At 39.5% G+C, this 20,066-nt stretch overlaps 1 protein-coding gene across 2 annotated transcripts in view; it reads right to left on the reverse strand.

Annotated features, from left to right (window-relative positions):
- nbas (NBAS subunit of NRZ tethering complex) overlaps window positions 1-20,066 on the reverse strand; it is a 194,915-nt gene that overhangs the window by 20,467 nt on the left and 154,382 nt on the right. For both annotated transcript variants that reach the window (XM_061746583.1, XM_061746582.1), the window contains exon 50: window positions 5,160-5,299. In XM_061746583.1, coding sequence (XP_061602567.1) covers window positions 5,160-5,299 — 140 coding nt within the window. The remainder of the gene's footprint in view (window positions 1-5,159; window positions 5,300-20,066) is intronic.

Genomic DNA, 20,066 nt, shown 5'->3' on the forward strand with positions numbered 1-20,066 from the left:
CCGAGGCCAGCAGAAACGGGTGAGGCCATTGCAGGACAGCCTTCATGGATCTTTATTAATACTCATAAAGCCAGACTCTGGGGGGTGGGGGGTGGCGGTGGGGGGGTTGGTGCTACCTGGCAGTGAGCACTTCAAAGCAGCATCTGTTAATTAGATCTCGGTTGATGGGATAGCGCCTGATTTAAGCTCATATAACAGCTGACTATGACAAAAGTTTGGGACAGAACAAAAGCCTCTCTGCGTCTGAATCCAGCTGCAGGAGAATCAAACACTCCGTTTGAGCCCCTGATAGGGTCGTAAATATTCATGCAAAGTATCGAAAACTTATCAAAAACTGTACTGGCACTTCCAGTGGTTAGAAAATAGACGCCGGCTTGCCAGCACAGCTGGAAGTTGGAGAATGTGATTAACATGACAAGCAGTGCAATAAATAATGAATTGCACTAACGAAAAGAAGGAGATGGGAGACAAGAGGAGGAATCTGATATGACTGTGTGCTTTTAATTTCACTCTTAAAACGATAACAGGCTGATGGCGGAAAGGCCTGTAAATCATTGTGTGATGGGAAGCAAAAGTCTTCAAGGGGTTGAAAGTCTGATGTCAGATCGGAAAGCCTGTACAGTATGCTGCTGAGTGTGTGGGTGTGTGTATACATCTCTGGAAAAACAAGAGTGTGTGTGAGTGGGAGATGGAAAGAGCCTGTAAAGTAAGGAGACAGGGCATGATAAAGAGGCAGACACAACAGCAGGGCTCTTGTGTGCGGCTGTCAGAAGGAAAGGCAGCTCTCCATCCAACTACCAGGGTGTCTCGCCCTGACAAGCTGCTCCGCTCCCGCTGATGCAGCCACGGGAACAAACAGAGTCCACTTATGTTGCTGGCACATATCTACTTCCTGTGCTTTTGCAGGAGACGAGGGAGGGGTTGGTGGGTCGACGCCGCTGCATGCGACAGCGAGTGTGCTCTGGCCAAATCTGTCACAGGGTGCAACGTGAGTCACAGCCAGCCTTCATCCGTGCTTTGAATCATGACTCAGTTTACGTGGACAGACTGAAGGATGAGCTTTGTGGATCCATTTCTCAGGACGGTTTCCAAAACAGCCTCTCGTGGTCTTACTGAAACAAATCCTGAATCTATCGGCACTCAAACACGAGCACGCTCAGGTCAAGGCAAACCATGATTTATGCATCCAGGTGCCATCAGATCCTCTGTGTTTCCAATGAGGCATCTGAAGGTCAAATTATTCAGAATTTTGAGGCAGGCAAAGAAGTCGTTGCACCTATAAGGCGCCGTGGCCATAGATCAGAACTCAATTTCAGGCTTCTGTGCTTCAAGCAAAGTTAATTGGAGTTTAGTTAATGTATGTAAGCATGCTCAGCAAATTACTTTGTGAAACTTAAATAGGGATGAATAAAGAGACATTAAAAGACAAAAATTACCATCGGTTTTATGTAGTCAGCTTTATGTTTCATTTAAACATAAAACAGCAGCTACGGCGGTCTGCAGTTAACAGAACCAGAGCTGACAATCTAAGCAGTTTGACAGGTGTAACCCTCGCATGATCAAGAGAGCTTGTGTGGAATCCCAGAGTGCAACTGTGATGTCCAAACCTAAGCTGTGTTGTAAAAAAAAAAAAAAAAAAAAAAGTTATGCAGAAAGTTTTCTCTCTTGTTCTGCGTTTTACCAACTGTTTCCACAGTTTGAGCTTTTAAAGCAACCAAAGTAGAATCTCAGGTGATAAAATTTCCATCTACATCAATTCCAACAGTCAAACTGTATAACCTCCTGAGGGGATTGTACTTTTTTTTTATTTTCTCCAGGAACCGTGGAGGTGCAGGTTCTGCAGAGCTTAATTCATTAAGTTAAAGGTTTTATTGTTAGACTAAAAAGATACAGAAACACCAAAGGAATGCTGAACATGCTTAAAACTTCTGCTAATTATGTCAAAGTGATTAGGTGGAAGCAATCAAACCTCTGGCTGCATCAGTAAGTTTGATTCTCCGCCATTTATCTAAAGATATGGAGCCAATTCCAAAAGATTTCAAACCCTCTGTTAGTTTCCAGGTTGAATTTGTGGCCACCAGTACCTGCGCCACCTCTCAGTGCCACGACATCTACAGTAAACCAGTGGTAAGTAAACTGAGTAGCACAGCTCTTCTTGTTAAAATGAAATGTTCTGCTGGGGAAATCTGCATCCAGGCTTTTACTTTGCCACTTGTAATCTAACTTAACCTTTCTGCAGGAAGGCCATGCCGGACTTCCTCTCTGCATGTGCTACATGAGGTCTTTTTATCATTTCATTTTTGACAAAGGTCTGATTTCTTTAAACTGGTTTGGAAGCTAAAACCATCTAAAAAACCAAGCACAGTTTAGTTTGATCAGAAACCGGTCAACGTTTTCATTGTTTGATCCAGACCATAGTCTGGAAAAAGGAGGTTTCACATTTATAGTTTTATGTTAAGATCAAGCTAAAAATCTTGTACCACACAAATTTGATGTGAAACCATTGCAAGCTACTTTGCGTTACGAGGAACTATGTTCAATGATGTTTATGAAATAGTCAGTAAAGCCAAATCGGAAGTCCTGCAAGCATTGACATTTGGGATTTTAAGCAAGTCATTAGGACAAAGTCTAAATAGTGTTCATATGGATAGATATGATATTGCATAGTCTCCTACTTAATGAACATAATTACATCATATTGAACAAGAAACTAACAAAATCAGAGTCTGTACAGCTAATCTACTGATAAATGCAAACCACCAAAAGGAACTGGAGAAGAAGCCTCATTTAAATTACTGGTCGAAACCATTTGAACAATGGTCTGCTTTGATTGAGCAGCGAGGATAAACCCCAGACAGCACAAGCCTGTATTGTTCCTGCGGTCCTCCCAGTACAGCTCACTTTTAATCGAGAACAACGGAGCAGAAGAAGAGCTATCACGTCATTAGGTACTTATCGATAATACAGCCAACTTTCACAGAGGCTCATAAGAAACTAGTCAGTGCAAGAAGCCCAGAGCCTAAAGCTCCCTGATTTCCCGCTCTAAACATCCATGCCTACAACACATGTCACTGAATGATTAAAGACACAATTTCCAATATCCACTCTTAGTGAAATGAGATCACACTGCATAGAGGATGTCCATTAAAATGTCCATGTCTGCATACACCTCTGCTGTTCAAACCATGCACGTGTCTGTGGATTGTGAAGGATTAAAATCACATAAAGGATCACTGAGTAAATAGATAGATACAAGGATATTCAGACCCAAACAAATATAATAATAGAAAACCCACTTTTTAAATCAAAACTGACATTCGCTGAAGGTGCTGAGAGGACACCACCACAATGACGGCGACAAAGGAGAGAAGTTTACTAGATTATTTGAATGTCGATTTCCAAAACATAAGTATAAACGTATTTTTTCAATTTAAAACGCATGGCGATGTGAATAATGCATCTGTTAAAGAGTTTCAAACACGAGGATGAGCAGATGAAAAGCGTACGTGAGTAATGACTGCAGTACAAGTGCTTAAAGAAATATTTGACATTTTGTTACTTGTTTGTTTTCTTGCTGGGAGAAAATCAATATCTCTACTGAGCATGAGTCAACAGCTAGCAGCTAAGCTTAGCACGCAAGTCCCCAGTACTACATATACTGTTGTTTTTAGATGTATAATGTGCCAAAATTAACATTTTACAGCTATGTTTAACCTTTGTAGAAGCCATTGCTAAATGTTTCCACTTTTTTTTTTTTCAAGCTAATAAGCTGCAGGCTCAAACATCATTTAATTTTTTCTTTTTTTAATGTTCTTTCTCCAGCTGGAACATTGCCTAGAAATTTCCCACATTTTAACTGTGCACTGGAAACAGACTGCAAGGTAAGTTTTATGATTGAGAGAAATCCGAGCCCTACAGGTCGATGTCTCGTTTTACCCAGCAGAAGAAGCTGGATGTTCATTAAACCAGCGAGATATAACTCTCCTATAACTATCGTAGCTGCTTTCACTACCTGCTGCAGCGGAAAACTCAATCACCAGAGATACAGTGGAAAAGGTTGAACATACAACTTCACCTAATCTATTTTGAAGCTGAGGAAAGTGAAGAAAGAGAAGAAGAGGAAGTACAGAAAGAAGCATTTGAAAAACAGAAAGTTCAAGATAGGATCACTAATACTGAAATGGGACAATGGTATTGTAATATTAATATACACAAGAACATAAAAACAAATAATTAGACTACAAATATAGACATAAATACAAAGAAGATCAATTTAGCTACAACATAAAAACACCTCATTAACACTGAATGATTATGTACATAATATTCCTGTTAGAACATCATTACAAACCACTGTCGGCCTCCTGTGGTATTTGAAAGTGAAGTGTCATGTTGCCTCTAATGGTTGGCCTTCCTCCCAATGTGCACCTCCCTCAACACCACATGTGCACCAGGCTGTCCATATATGATGTAAAACAGGATGTGAGTTTTCAGATCTGATCTGATCGCTCCTTTGTTCCTGATGATAAGGTTTGCTAACAACTTCGAGAACCGACAGCTCTCTCTTAATATATTCTATCTCTGCGCTGTTGTAATAATATACTGTATTATTCAGTTTAGGTTTCCAATAGAGTAGGTACTACTGATTCCCTTAAAGGAAGGGTAAGCAGTTTTCCTATGACATGTCTGTGTTGATATTTGAACAAAGCTTAAATATCAAACGCATGTCCCTTCATGTCCCTCCAGTGCTGCACAAACCCTCCTACTATCAGTGATCGGCTGGAGCCATGTTTGTTATGGTTTGGCAGGATGCTGCCGCACTATTTCAAGTTTAAAGAGCCAGGACTTTTGTTTTTTCTCTCTCATTTCAGGGCTTCTTTTTTGGTAAACTGTGCACTCCAGAGATGGGCAGCTGGTGGATATTCACTGAATATGACAAGAAGAGTTCTGGATTAGAGATCACATGGAATCAATGACCATACCTTTAATAATTTATTGGACTGGACATTTTAATGATATCTTGACTGCCCAGCTGGAAACACAATGGTTTACAACAGATAAAAAGAAAAACGAGTAACATCAGCACCACTGGATGCATGTTATCTTTTATCCTTGACAGACCACTTTAAAAAAAAGAATAAAAAAAACACTGAGCTTACACTTCTTCCTTCATCATAGGTGGCCATGCTTGTAAGAGAAGCATGAGCTGCTGAAAGTCCTCCCACTTCTGTGCTGCATCCAACATTTCAAGGAAAAGCGCGTACCTTTTGTCCTCATCCTCCACATCTTCTATCTGGACCTGGTGGAGACAAAGCAGGAGGAGAGAAAGCAAAAACTGAGCCTACAAGCAAAAAGCAAAAGAAATGCTATGAAGATTTTTTATTTATTTATTTTTTAATTATGAGCTTTCGGTTGATCATAACGGACAAATTAGGTGAATGAAGAGTGTTTAGCTTCTTGACGAAACAATAATAAACAGCATCATGATCTACTGGTAAATTAATCTCATTGATCCACTATGTCGGGCAATCCCAGTACATAAAAAGGGAGGTGGCGGCTTTCATTGATTTCAAATGATCATGCTCAACAAGCTTGTATACCAAATAATTAAATTGTTTGTGGGCTGGACAATCCTGCCAAAGGGGGTGTAAAGTAACAGAAGAATCACACACAAGCAATCTCGCCAACCATCAAACTCTATCAGACATCAAAGGCTCAAACAAGGCCCTGAATAGAGGGTCCAAACCTTGATGTGTACTGGCACGGTTCACAGTTATTAAGAAAAAGTCACTTGAGGTGTAACTTCATCTAAACTTCAATGAGAAAAAAGAGAGTGGAGTGAAAGTCGGAGTGAGAAAAGAGAATGAAAAAGAACTTGGAAGGGTTAATGTGCCAAAAAAAAAGAAAAACAGGAGGAGGTGGTAGGTAGAGTGAAAGGAAAGTAATTAATGTTCTTCTCTAAGGCTGGCTTCTAATGTGATTTAACAGTTCAGAGAGCGGCTGATTTCTGAAGGGAAAACTACAACGTGCCACAGCATGGCTGCAGCAGAGATAGGCTTCGCCACACATGCAGATACACGTACGTACACACACATATAAAAACACGTATTACTTACTGCTTTAGTGATGTATTCATCATTTTTGGTACTACCTATCTATGTACCAGACAAGTGATGTGAATGACCATGTTCACTCTGCAGAGCAAATCTTTAATTTAGAAAAATATTAGCTTGAGAGCCTTCTTACAAGGGGTGGCACAGGAAAATGAGTGTGTACAATTTTATGTAAATATTTAATGAGGAAAAAAATTTAAATGTTGGAATGAAGCTCCTACGGCTGCACGGATCACATGCTCCACTGACAGAATATACAAAGCCCCTTGCTATGAAACATCTGATTATACCAAAGGCATGGCAGCATGTGGCAGGTTTATCTGCATTTGATGCTTTTGAGACAGTAGCTGCACCGCTAATTTATGAGTCAAACTACATCTCTAATAAGTGGCAGCACAACAGATCTCTGTCTAACTGCTGTATTTCGACTGCTTCATGATGGAGGTTGGTGAAATAAATGAGCAAAGCTAAGCTCAGGACCCTCTGAAAATGGAGGTCATTTGGGAAACAGAAATGGAATCTTAACTACCTGTACAAAGCCCTCAGTTTAATCAAAAGCTCAGAAAACCATCACTGAATGTAAACTGGAACCAGGAGCCTGTTCATCCTCGTTATTAACTTCCTGCGTTATGAATACTCAACACCTTTTCTTATCAGGTATGACAAACAAAACAAGAAAAAAAGTGTAAAAATACCCTAAAAAACAAGGAAGAACAGTTGTCCGAGTTATCATTCAGGACAGGATAATGAGATATTTACAGACTATGGTCAAATATGCCATAAAGGCAGAGCTCAGTTATACTGTTAGGTCTCCAGTAACAAAAATAGTTGCCTCTGACCATATGAATCTGCACCATCTATCAATGTAAATAATTTTATCAAGCCACCTAATTAAACACAGGGGAAAAGGCGGCTTCCAAAAAAAAGGCAAAAGTGCAGTCAGGTGGCATGATTATCTTGTAATAGGGAGAGAACCTGTTGAATATTACTAAGCACGTTTATAGTCAGCATTGCCACATCTGCCACACAATGGGGACAGAGTTAAAAAGTTTGATGTTGGAATAAAGTAATTTTAAGATCTTAGAGAGATCTTAACTCCAAGAAAGGTAAACTGAGTGGTAACTGATTGAAATTGATTTTTCTAGATATGACAAACAAATCAATAAATCATCAGATTACAAATGAACAAGACTGTTGATATACCATTCTTTAAACTATGGACACTGGAAACCTAATATGGTCAACCTGAGAAATGCAAGACATCCTGTGAGGGATGATGTAATCAATTTCATGTTAAAATGTCCCCTAAATCTCTTCTTGATTTTCTAAAAGCCATGTTGAAAAACCCGCCCTCAACGCTTCTTATTTTCTTCAATTTTTAAAGCGAGACTGTAAATGCCCTGGCCTGCAAACCCCGCTGTGCCGCCCCCTCACGTTATAGGGTTCTCGTGTTTCCAGTCTTCCTATTGGAAGTGGGTTGAGAACAAAGTCAAAAAGAAGAGGAGAGAGGCCGTCACCCTGCTTCACACCATGGTGTGAAAAAAAAAGAGCTGGGATTTAGCGGCATTTGAAAGGATGTGAGATACATGATTAAAGGAAATTATTTTGAGCAATTCGCTAAATTTATTATATAGAATCATAATCATTTGAGGGTCTCCAACATGCAAGGTCTGATCAAATGCTTTCTGTCCATTAAGACATACAACAGCATCCTGTGTATCCTTCACCTGGGTGGACTATAACTTATTGAAAAGCAAATGTGCATTGCTAAACGAATTCTACCACGGACAAATCCAGTTTGCTCAGAATGTATGATTGTTGCAATATAGTTACCCACTTTATGATCACAATTTAAAAGTGAGATTGGTCTGTATCTCACTTGTATGCACTTATCCCTCCTTTCCAAAAGCTAGGAAATGTTTGCCACATAAAGGGAACCAGGGACTTATTTCTCACCAAGTGATTTACCATCTTTAGCATAAAAAGGAGCCATCTTTTCACAAAATGATTCATATAATTCACAAATCGAAACCATGAGGGCCCCACTGCTTTTCCAGAAGAGAAAACCTGTATAGAATTGAAATGGTCTGCCTTAGAGACTTGAGGTGTTATCTATCTATCCATTTATTAACTTCCGCCTATTCAAGTTTGGGTTGCAGGGGCAGCAGCCTAAGCAGAGAGGCTCCAACCTCCCTCTTCCCGGCCACCTTCTTTATCTCTTCCTTGGAAATACAGAGCTGTCCCCAAGCCAGCCAAGAGATAGACTCCCTCCAGCCTGTCCTTGGTCTCATAACCATCTATGAATCTGATTCTGTTCAGCAACTCTGCAAAGACTTTAATTGGACTACACCATCCAGTCCCCATGTTCGTCGTGGCCGCAACCACCGCAGTATGACAATCCAGAGAGGACTGCCACAGATGTCCATGTGGTGTTGGAGAGGCATGTCAATCAAGACAGCCCTAAAACATTCAAAACCTTGAGAAACTCAGAGCAGACTTCATCCACCCCTGCCAATGTGGAGATTTTTATCTACCTCAGCAACTGCAGCCCGGTAATAGGAGAGCCCACCTCAGAGTCGACACTCTGCTGAGATTGAGTATTCCTTCTATGTTAAAGTATTCCTTCTAACGAATGAAGACTTCCCCAGCTGAGGTCGACAGTACCCCCACCCTTATGACACACAATGTGGGTGAAGCACTGATTTCCCGGCCTGAGCCACCTGACTGTTTGCCAGAATCTTCTATGGGCTGATTGAAAGTCAGTTTACACAGCGTGACTAACTCCTCCCATACCCGAGTTCCTGCCTCAGCATCCACCGGCCATTTGGCCTGATGGTACTTGTTGCTGCTTCCAGGGTCCCATAAGCCAGGGGTGTCCAAAGTCGGTCCTCGAGGGCCGGGGTCCTGCATGTTTTAGGTGTCTACTTGCATCAACACACCTGATTCAAATTACTGGTCGTCACCAGCTTGCCATTAAGGTCTGGACAACTCTGTTGGTGACATAGCTACTTTTATCACGGTGTGCTGAAGCAGGGAAACATCTAAAACATGCAGGACACCGGCCCTCGAGGACCGACTTTGTACACCCCTGCCATAAGCAAACCGAGCTTTACAGGATTTCACCTTGGTAGCATCTCTTACCCAGTTCGACCACCACCAGGTTCGAGGATTGTTGCCACCACAGGCATCATCAACTTTGTAGCCACACCTATGGTGTTATTTCTTGGGCTGTGTCCAGTTAGGGATCAGTTAGATGGTTAAAGAATGTGCATACGTTTGCATAACTAGTATTCAGTTTTCTAGAATACAATTCTTTATAGTATCTGAAGCTCTTCGCCCCTGAAATCGCTAAAACAAGCATTCATCTTCTTTGGGTTCGTCATTAATTTACCTTATTTGGATGTGATGTTGAGTATGGCATGTTTAGCCTGTTCACCTCTGAGCTTACTTGCTAATGGTTTCTCTGGCTTATCTCTGAGTTCAAAGTGTTTCTCTTTTAATTTTAGAAGACTATTGCTGTTGAGAATAGTACGAGACTCATATGTTAATTTAAAAAATTATTATAGTTTTACTGTAAATGGAAGAATCAGTATTTCTCTTCCAGTAATGGGAGCGTTTTTTCACTATCTCTAAGCCAATTATTGAGCTTTCTCATCTTCGAGGATTCGAATGATACGATGGGGCCCTTCATTACACACATGATAGAATGAGATACATCTCCATTGTCACCAGTAATAAGAAACTCATCCATGCTCTTCTTTATATATTAAATAAAAGAGTAGTCTTAACGAATAAGAGAGTTCAAGGGCCAGCTATAGTTTTGCCAAAAGAGGACAGTTTTAAACTGAAATGATACTAGGTTATGATCTAAAATCTAAATATTATGATAAGAAGCATTAGTGGGGTAATAATTTAGGGGATATCAGAAAATAAACAACCCTAGTATAATCTCTGTGAATGTGTGTCTAGAAGGAACAGTCTTCCTTGTTTTGTTTATGTCTTAATAATTTGCACAAAACTACATTAGAAAGTCATTTTATTGAGATTCTAAAACTGCATCTAAATATAATAATTAATAATAATAATTAATAAAAATAATTAATAATTAAAATAACCCTCAATAACAATATTGGAGGTGGATGCTGGGATCAAATCCAAAATTGAATAATGAACATTTTCTCTATACTGAAGTTTCAAAGCTACTTCAATTCATTATCTTTGAAAATTCAAGGGCAAGCTTGAATTTAGAACTCAAGATTGCCTGATAATACTTTAATTATGAGGTCTCTCTAGAAAATATATATTATATTCCAAATGCCAAAATATCAGTAATTGATTTTATATAGAAAATTCTCCCACCCGTGTGCACACAGACACACACACAAATACATCAAACCTCACCTAGCGTCAACTTAAAATTAAATCACTGCCAATTACTGTGAGGCTTTTATTTTCTTAACAAGGAAGGATGGCAATTAATTATACCTAGTAATTAGAATCTACTTTTTCCTCTGCGTTACACAAAGAACGCAGTGCAAAGGGCAAAAAGGGAGGGGAGGGGAGGATGAGTCTGTCAGCCAGACAACCACAACATTTAGCAGAGATAAATTCCCCCAATAAATGTTCACCAATATGACAAAGATGATTGGATCATTATCAAAACTGATTTTAAATCAAATAAAATAAAATAATAATCTTGAAATATCTCATTTTGAAAAAGAGCCCCTGATGATTATAGCAAAGTTGTCTGCAAAGGCATAATCCCCCTCAAGTTTTAGTACTAAAGACCCAATGAGCTTGGTCCCCTTTAATTTTGGAAGTTTTTTTTAATCTTCTTGACTTTATATTGCTACTTCTTGTACCTAAGCAATTATGCCGGAGGTCTTAGGCAGTCCGGGTAAAGTTTCTATTTAGTATTGCTCTATATTCTACAATCTGCTACCACTTTTCCTCCATCCTTACTGTAAGCCAAGACATTTATCAAAACAGGCTTATTTTACTTCCTAACAGATGCAATCAATTATGAGGCCTCGCAGATAGGTGTGTTCCTTCTAAAGAACGTCAAATTCAATTAGGTTAGCTAGTTTACAAGCCAGTAGTGGACGCAATCTCAAAGGCGAATAACATAAGGAACTTACAGAAAACATATTGTAGACTTGTATGGAGATTGATGAGAACACACACACACACACGCACGCGCACGCGCACGCGCACGCGCACGCGCACGCGCACACGCACACGCACACGCACACGCACACGCACACGCACACGCACACGCACACGCACACGCACACGCACACGCACACACACACACACACTTATATTTTTTATATGCTATTGCAATTCAGTCTCACCTGTCTTAGGATGAGTTCTTACAGACTGCAATATCAAAATGGCAAAATGTATGTGAAAATTAAGGCTTTTCTTTTTTTTTGTTTTCACATTACCATTAAATGGTAACGTTATTATTATCATTTTTATTATTATTAGTATAATATTATTATTAGTATAATTAGTATATTAGTATTATTATTATTATTAATAATAATAATAATTCCTTGCCAAAACAGAAACCATTGCTGTTGTAATGCAAGGGAGAATCACAAAGCACTGGCAACTACTTTAGCACTACATGACAAACCTTCAAATAAATAAAAATTCATTATAGAAGAAATGTTAAATTAGCTGTTTGTTTTTTTTTAAACTAGCTTGAACAAAAAAGGATAGTTAGTAACACAAGCCATACTTTGTCTGTTACAGATGTGCATACACAAGAAGCCTTGAGCTGTGAAAGCTAAAAGGCCCACACGTAAAATAGCAACACACATTTACTGTCAACAAAGCATTTCATGTAAGCCAACAGCCGCCACCGATACTAGTCAACAAACAAGTAACGTGAAGGTGCACTAAATTACTAATACTAATATGTTACTCAATGTACGGACACGATTAAAGAGTGCCATGGTCAAGTGCATAGATTGTTTACCTTTTTTTTTTATGCTGCCACAGAAAACAGTGCTGTTAAATTCTACCAAATGCAGTGACTGCAAGTAGCCGTGCTTTTAGCAGAATGCAAGACAGGGACAGAGAAAGCGAGAGGTAAGCATAGAAGTGATATAAGCAGATGGGGGGGAGGATGAGGTAAATGAAACATGACAACCGATAGTTACCAGCAGCTACTTTATTGCTTTCCGACAACCTTTTACTTTTGAAGACAGGACAAAGTGAAAAGCAGAATGCGGCGGCGACTGTATGAAATGGGATAGTGTAAAATGGCCATTTCCCACCTGCTCCAATTTGTTCACGGATTGCTGAGTGAAATGAAATTTCAGGACACATCACTGCCTTTGAAAGCAATATAATTACTGTGGGACACTTTGACAGTGGGCCTGCTTGATTGTAAAAACTTAAATGAGCATCTACCCTTTTCTGGTATGATATATAAAAAAAAGACTAAGGCTAAAGCACTTTTTTTAGCAATTGTAAAGGTTTCCGAAGAGCTGTGCAAGGTAACCTACACTTTTTAATGGGTCAACAGCAGAAAATGTTATGGTTTACCCAAAACACCTTGGAGATCGAGAGTCTCTCACCAGATTTAAAAGATTTAAACCGCAATGCAGTCTAGCCCAGCAATCAGCACATGATGATGATAATAACAACAATAATAAATAATAAATAAATAAAATAATAAAATAAATAATAACAACACAGTCAAACGTAGAGAAAGCATGCAAGTGTGTGAGGGACATGGGACCAAATCGATAAGGAAAGCAGAAGATTGTCATGTCAGACTCACTCACTCACTCACTCACTCACTCACTCACTCACTCACTCACTCACTCACTCACTCACTCACTCACTCACTCACTCACTCACTCACTCACTCACTCACTCACTCACTCACTCACTCACTCACTCACTCACTCACTCACTCACTCACATAGAACGAGGGGGTTCACAAAGGATAGAAATCACGATGACATAAAAGACTGCAGCAGACAAGCCCAGATGATGTTTTCTTTTCATAAAGTGAAACAATGGGTGCATGTGTGTGTGAGGGAAGGATAGACGGATGAAAGTGGAGTCATCCAATCCCCTGAGAGTTACTGGCATGCTTTCTCTTTATTTAGAGCAGACATACAAACAAACACTCACACTGCACAACACAACAAGGATCATACTAACAGGCACGCAGGTGTGCGCACACACTTGGACACATTAAGCCGAATGCCATTGAAATATAGTTTCAATAAACATCCTTGAAATAATTCCCTCCATATGTCACAGCCTTTCCTTTGGGAATAAGCTCTCACAGGATAGATATTCCAACATCAAAGTCTCCAACTCAAGTCTTTTAAATTTGAACGCCTTGAACATACAGGTGACACCCGGAAGGTAATACTGTAAATAATTCTTGACACAAACATATACACGGGGAATACAGATACCGGTACTCTAAATCTTCACAAGCAAACTTTGCAGTATAAAGTGGGCATCCTCTTATGGGAGTCTATTAAAAAAAAAAAGAAGCTTTTGTAATATTTATTTATTCACTCTTCATATCTTCATGATATTTATGTCTACCAACACTAAAATCCCTGGATGAAATCCCAACACTATCATCTTGTATTTTCATCTCTGGAACCTATTATGGATGTCATCACTGTTGTTAGGGGAAAAAAAACAAGTGTCAATCTACATAACAGAACTACAGAAGGTCTTGAGAAGAATAAAAGCTAGAATGGAAAACTCAAGATGATTTGCTTGAATTGGATTAAACATTCACGACTACGATATCTGAGAAACAGTGGGTTAGGTGGCGCAACGTGAATGTTTAAGACTAAGCCATCACACAGATTTACTTGTGAGAGATGCTGACTGACATTTATTAGTTTCTCGACATTCCACAGGTGTTTTAAGGTCATCCCTTTGAAAATACAAATCATATGGTCTGAAATTAGCACTGTCAAAGAGTGGCTGAAAACCTTTCCTGGGTGCAATGAACTTGGAGGAATGCATTGCCAAAAAAAAGCTTTGCTAGTGTACTGCAAAAGTAAAGAAGTGCCTGGTTAAGTGTTGAAGTTCTAATTATACATTTGTTGTCTTGAAGAAGAAAAAAAGGTTCTTAAATTAGAAAAAACATTGTTTTAATAAAATATTGTAGACTTGTATGAAGATAAGTCTATTATTATTTGCTGTTCTGTTATAGGTGTTATGGAGATAGATTTTATTGAAAGCTTTGGTTCGCTTCAGTTCTTTAACACCAGCTAGCAAAAAACTTTAAGAGACCATTCTTAAACTTGTTAAACTGCTTCATGCAAATCCCAAAAAAGAAGTCATAACATTAATACAACAAAAACATTTTTTTTTTCTTATTTCAAACTATTATGGTACCTTTAAAGACGAGGTCAATTTATGAGAGGTTGGACTGAATGAGATGCATTATTCTGTAGTTTTGGGTTAGAATTAAGGTCACAACACAGGTTTTAGCAGATTTTATATTAAAAACTATGTGATTATTAGAAAATACATATCTTGGCTTGGCTTATTGCAGTAACACACATATCAAAGTAATGTGCTGCTATTAATAACAAAATCAAAATCATGCAACTATATAATTCCTCAGCTATAAAAATATAACTGAACCCACAAAGTGCCTATTTATGGACATTTGAAGATCTCCATTATTAAATGGTAAGGAGAGTAAACATTCATTAAAAGGTATAGTCTGTTATGTTGGAGAGCTAGCAAGATTTGAAAGTGGCACCTCCTCTAAGCTCCACCCCCTCCCGTCAGCACTCCGTCCAAAGCCACGCTCCCACAAACTTTGGGGAACGGGCATTTGCAGGAGTCGAGTTTTCCAGGACATTTTGGACAGCACATTTTCAACAAAACTACCCCATGTCTCATTCACCTGTAAGCTAGGCCGGTTTTAGGGGGGGGCAGGGGTGGGCTGTGCCCACCCAAACGTGCGTCCTGCCCACCCAATCAAAGTTCTGGGGATCTTTTATTTTTTTACAAATATAAAAAAATATCACAGAATATCTGTACCATTTCTGATTGGGTGGGCACTGCGCATCATTTTTAGACGCAACAATGAACGCATACCGCTAAAGTTGTGTCTTGGTGGAGGGATCCGGCGTCCCAGCAAAATTAGTTCAACAGAGAAGTGTTTAGAACAGCACACAGAGCACACACTGAAGGCTGATTTATGGTTCCGCGTTACACCAACGCAGAATTGTGCGCGTCGCCGTGTACCCTACGCCGTAGGCTACGGCGTACCCTACGGCGTAGCCGTGGCAACAGAGCCTGCACGGCACCACAGCACCGCCACCCGCACCGGCGCTCTCCGCCCTCGCCGGGATGGAGACGCCTCCATCCCCACGGACCCCCATACTGGGGAGGTGGTATTTTTGGTTTTTCCGGCAAGATTTTCGACGTAACGAGTGCGCCAAGGAAGAGGATCCTCTGGTCCTCTGACCAATCCGTGCTATTCCGTGCGAAAAAAACAGATTGGTCAGAGTTTTTACAGGATTAAAGCTGTCAGAGAGGTCGGATTTTTTTCTTTCCTTTTTCTGAACACATTATTCACTGGCTACTCTCAGGATGGAAGGACCATTTCACCCTGTATAACAATAAATGTTTTTGAATACGTTTACAGACTATACCTTTAAGGAGCAAAATGGCATGAACCAAAGCAGTTTTGAGTGACAACAGCATTGCTGTTTGCTGCAAAATGGCAATTATTATTAGCACTTGGGGGCAATCGACCTACATCAAAAATAAATTAATATTTCAAGCTTTTGACAAGACTCAAAATTTCATTCTAAAAAAGGGCCGTTGTTGCTGCCGTTACGTCCGAACAAGTCGATTACCAAATACCACACAAATTACTGCGAATAAACATGAAGGGAGAGATTGTGACGTCTACTTGTAACTGGATCAGATATTTATGGCAAAATAGAGATGTGTTGGAGGCAGAGGCCATGAACTCTCCTCCTTTTGGGTCTTGCCAGAGGCTAATACTGCAATTTATTCCCGTGCAAGTCATTATACTGCAAATATATATTCTATTCTCATTCACAACTCCTTCGACTCACAATGTTTGGGACTTCATAAAAAGCTTACACTCCTTACTATTTCATAACAGACCTGGGGTTATTTTAAATGTGAAATGTTTCTTTATTCTGAGTAAATCCGAGAACTAAAATTTCCACTTGCAGACTGGTGAGCAGGTGTGCTGTTCTCTTATTATTTTGTTTGCCTCCGTTTTTTCTTTTCGCGCATCACATTCGATGCCCCACATGCAAACCCATCACGTAGGCAATGATAGTCTTTGATAGCAAGATTGTAGATTTTAAACCACACTAACAATAATAAATGGCATATACTTCTGGAATCATGGGTAAAACAAAGTTCAAATGTGGTAAAAAAAAAAAATTGTATTAAAGTAAAAAAAGTTGAATAAGATGAATAAGTTGAGTTGAATAATAAGTATCAATGTCAGCTGTACATGCCAAAACACAAAATGTGTACTGTAGAGAAACAAAAATTATGCTTTTAATGATTTAAACTATATACTGAGTAAATGGCAAACGCTTCATGTATCTAGGTTATATTTGGTTCATATATTTGCATTTTGTGCTGAAAAGAGAAAAAAAAATATTTAAATGTTTTTTTTTTTAAAGATAAGATAGTGGTTAAATCTGAAGAAAAGTTATAACCTCTAGAGAGTCTTAAAAACTTGCATATTTCTGGAAACTATGCAGAGCAGTAACTTTCAGCTACACTATTTCAATGTTACAAATGTAATTCAAAAGTACACTTGGATGAAAATGTAATCCTGTCACAAAGTTCAGCGCAGCTTCAAATAAAATCATGAACTGCCTATTTCACTGTACACTCAAGTCACTGCTTCACACAAACACACACATACATACTCACACACACACACACGAGCAAAACACATCCTGTCATCTCATCCGAGGATGAGATGACCCTGTGACTGATTTGCTCAAGTATGCAGCGAATACATCATCACCTTCATACAGTATGTGACACCGTGGTGGACAGGTTAATGATCAGTGTTGCCATCATCGTCTTTTCGTCTCGACAGCTCTCTCCTTCTCACTCGTCACATCTTATTATGACTGCCAATCATTATAGTGAGCAGCAGTATTCCATCAAATAAGCTGCTTTTTTTTTATATAATCACACTGCCCTTAAAAGGGAGGACAAAAGGGCTTCAACATTTCAGGTAGCTTGGTTTAAGTGTGTAATATTTCATACTATTAACATGGCGGAAGAATATCAAATGAAAATAAAGAATAACTGCTATTGTGACAAGGTTATTATGCTAATGAGCTAGTCACAATGAGTAACCTTTACGAAGAGATCCTAGTTCAATGACTTTATCTTGGATCTCTTAAATGACAAATAGGGAACGAGAATAAGGACTTATATTTATTTTCTGAGCAGTGAAAGCCAACATTGCTCATGGCAACTCGCTCAAAGTAACGCATCCTATTAAACTGCTAGCCCTCAAAATCGAACCCAAATCAAAGATCAATGGTTTCTTCCTCTACCCTTATAAGCTGTTGTTAAAGCCCATGTGAACTTTTGCCCCTATCAACAAAATTGCCTGATAATCTTCTCAGAGACCAGGCAATTACATCAGTCCTTGACCTGAGTGTCAGACGAGAGAATGGGAAGGGAGAAAGAGAGAACACAGGACATGGACTTGTCATCGTATTGGACTGAGAGCGACAATGAAGCCGGAGGGATGCAGAGATCTCTGCGTCTGGCCTTTACAGAGTGGGCTCTGAGTGAGCTCATCAATATTCATTGACCTGCTCTGGCTAATGTCCCCTGCGACAGGAAGAATAAAGTTGCAGAGGTCGCACACTTCACAGAGACTAGAGAGGGTGGGGGGGGAATGAGTGATGCAGAGAAAGTGAACAGGGATGATGAGAAACTCTGGGTTTAAGACCAAATGAGAGCAAAGGGGAGTAAACCCCAAAAGGGCAAAACACTGGGACCTGCAGGAGGCTAGGGAGTGTGTTACGACTTGAAATAAAACATGCAGAGGAAAGATGAGAGCAAAGAAAAAAACCTGTGGAGAAGAAAAGATAACTGTACACGCATCCTTCTGTATGCAAGGTGAGACATGACAACATGAGTGCGATGACAAACAAAGACCACTTTTCTATCCTCTTCCTTGCTTCATTATTCTTTTTCATGCTCCCACTGTAGTCTGGGGAGGATCCACGTTGTATAACATGACATATGGGTATACGTAACAGCGCACGCCTCAAGAGAAGGAGAAAAGATAAGAGGCGAGGGGAGCTAAGAAGACAGTACATAGAAGGGGAGTGGTTAGAAAGCAAGAGAAGATCAGTGTAAAAAGGAAGGAACAAGCTTGTAAAACCATCTTAACACAAATCTGCTTGACATAATGGCCCACCTGCACACATAAATATGAATCATGGATATACCAGCTACATTTTGCAGTATATTTTTATAATTTTCTCAATTTTTGAGTGTGAGCTTAATGAATATATGATGTGTGAGTTAGACCAACTCATTAAAGGATGTATAATTGCGTATACCATCACAAGGCTGGACGGCATGGACGGAGTCAGTTTAGACTTGGTTAAATGTGAGTGTAAAATGAATACGTGCAAATCTGGAATGGATTTTAATCACTCATACATAAGCTTGGGTTTGAATCAAAAACAATCGGCTTAACTGCGGGTGCAGAACAGCACAGAACTTGCCAAAAAAAAAAAAGATACCGGCACCTGAGTCTCCCCCCTTCGTTTCAGATTTCACTGACGTTCTGCCTCCTTCTCAACTGGCACCGTGCTGCCCACTCCTATAACTTCAACTGTCCTCCGGCTATTTTCTCCTCATTTCTCCCCTCATCTGTCTCCCTCTCCACATCTCGTCTTTTCTTGTTTATTTCATTGCACTGCCTTCTCTCTGGTGTTTTTTTTTTGACTGACTCATCAGTGATCCCACTGAGATGACAAAGTGTTGTGCTTCTCTCTCCGGGCTCCGAGTTAAAAACAGAGCATGTATAGTTTCTTTTTTTCTTTTTTTTTCCCTCCCTCTTTCTCTTTCTCCCTCTCCCCTCAAAAAGCTGCGGGGGATAGATAAAAGCTGCCAAAACATGTGGAATTACAGCTGAGGCTTGGCTATCACGACAATGACCCCTGATCTGTTGCATTAGACTGTGGCCATAAGATAGCTTTCTCAACCCCATCACATTTATTATTTATCCGCTTAGAAAGAGACCCTTCGCTCTCTGTGCACTTGTATAATCCTCTCCCTACAGTTTAGACTCATTCACTTTCATCCAGAAAAGTCATCTTAGCTTTCCTGTCCGGCTACTCCTCTACAGGTTCCCCTCACCTATCCAAAGCTCCATCCTTTTTATACCAAGTCCAATGTTACTCCTTTTTTTTTAACAACATAAAAAGACAATTCCTCTGATCTGACAACAAACGACATGGGAGTTTGTGTAAACACCAGGAAGGACAATACTCTGTCAACCAACAAAAATCCCACTTATGTTACTGTTGTGTTCCTGTCATAGCAAATACTAGTACATAACACTGTGTCGTGCATTTATGCGGTTTTTGTCCTCTTTCACATTTCTTCATGTCAAGAAAAGCTTATCCTAACAATATGGTGTTGCATACTTCAAAGAGTGGCCTTAATATTTAAATATACAGCAGATGGAGTCGGATATGGCAGTAGAGAAGATGCATACGGGCAAGTACAAACAGTATATGTTTGAAATTGTCAAAAACTCTTGAAAACATACATTTCAAGTAAATTTCAATGATTTTTTTTTTTTTTTTTTTTTTAAACTTGGGGCCTTTTTTCTACCTTGTTTGTTTGGGTGTAAACTATTAATAAGTCTTAACATAAAATCTTTGCAATCTTACC

Source organism: Cololabis saira, chromosome 18 (assembly GCF_033807715.1).
Source record: "Cololabis saira isolate AMF1-May2022 chromosome 18, fColSai1.1, whole genome shotgun sequence".
Lineage (NCBI taxonomy): Eukaryota > Metazoa > Chordata > Actinopteri > Beloniformes > Belonidae > Cololabis > Cololabis saira.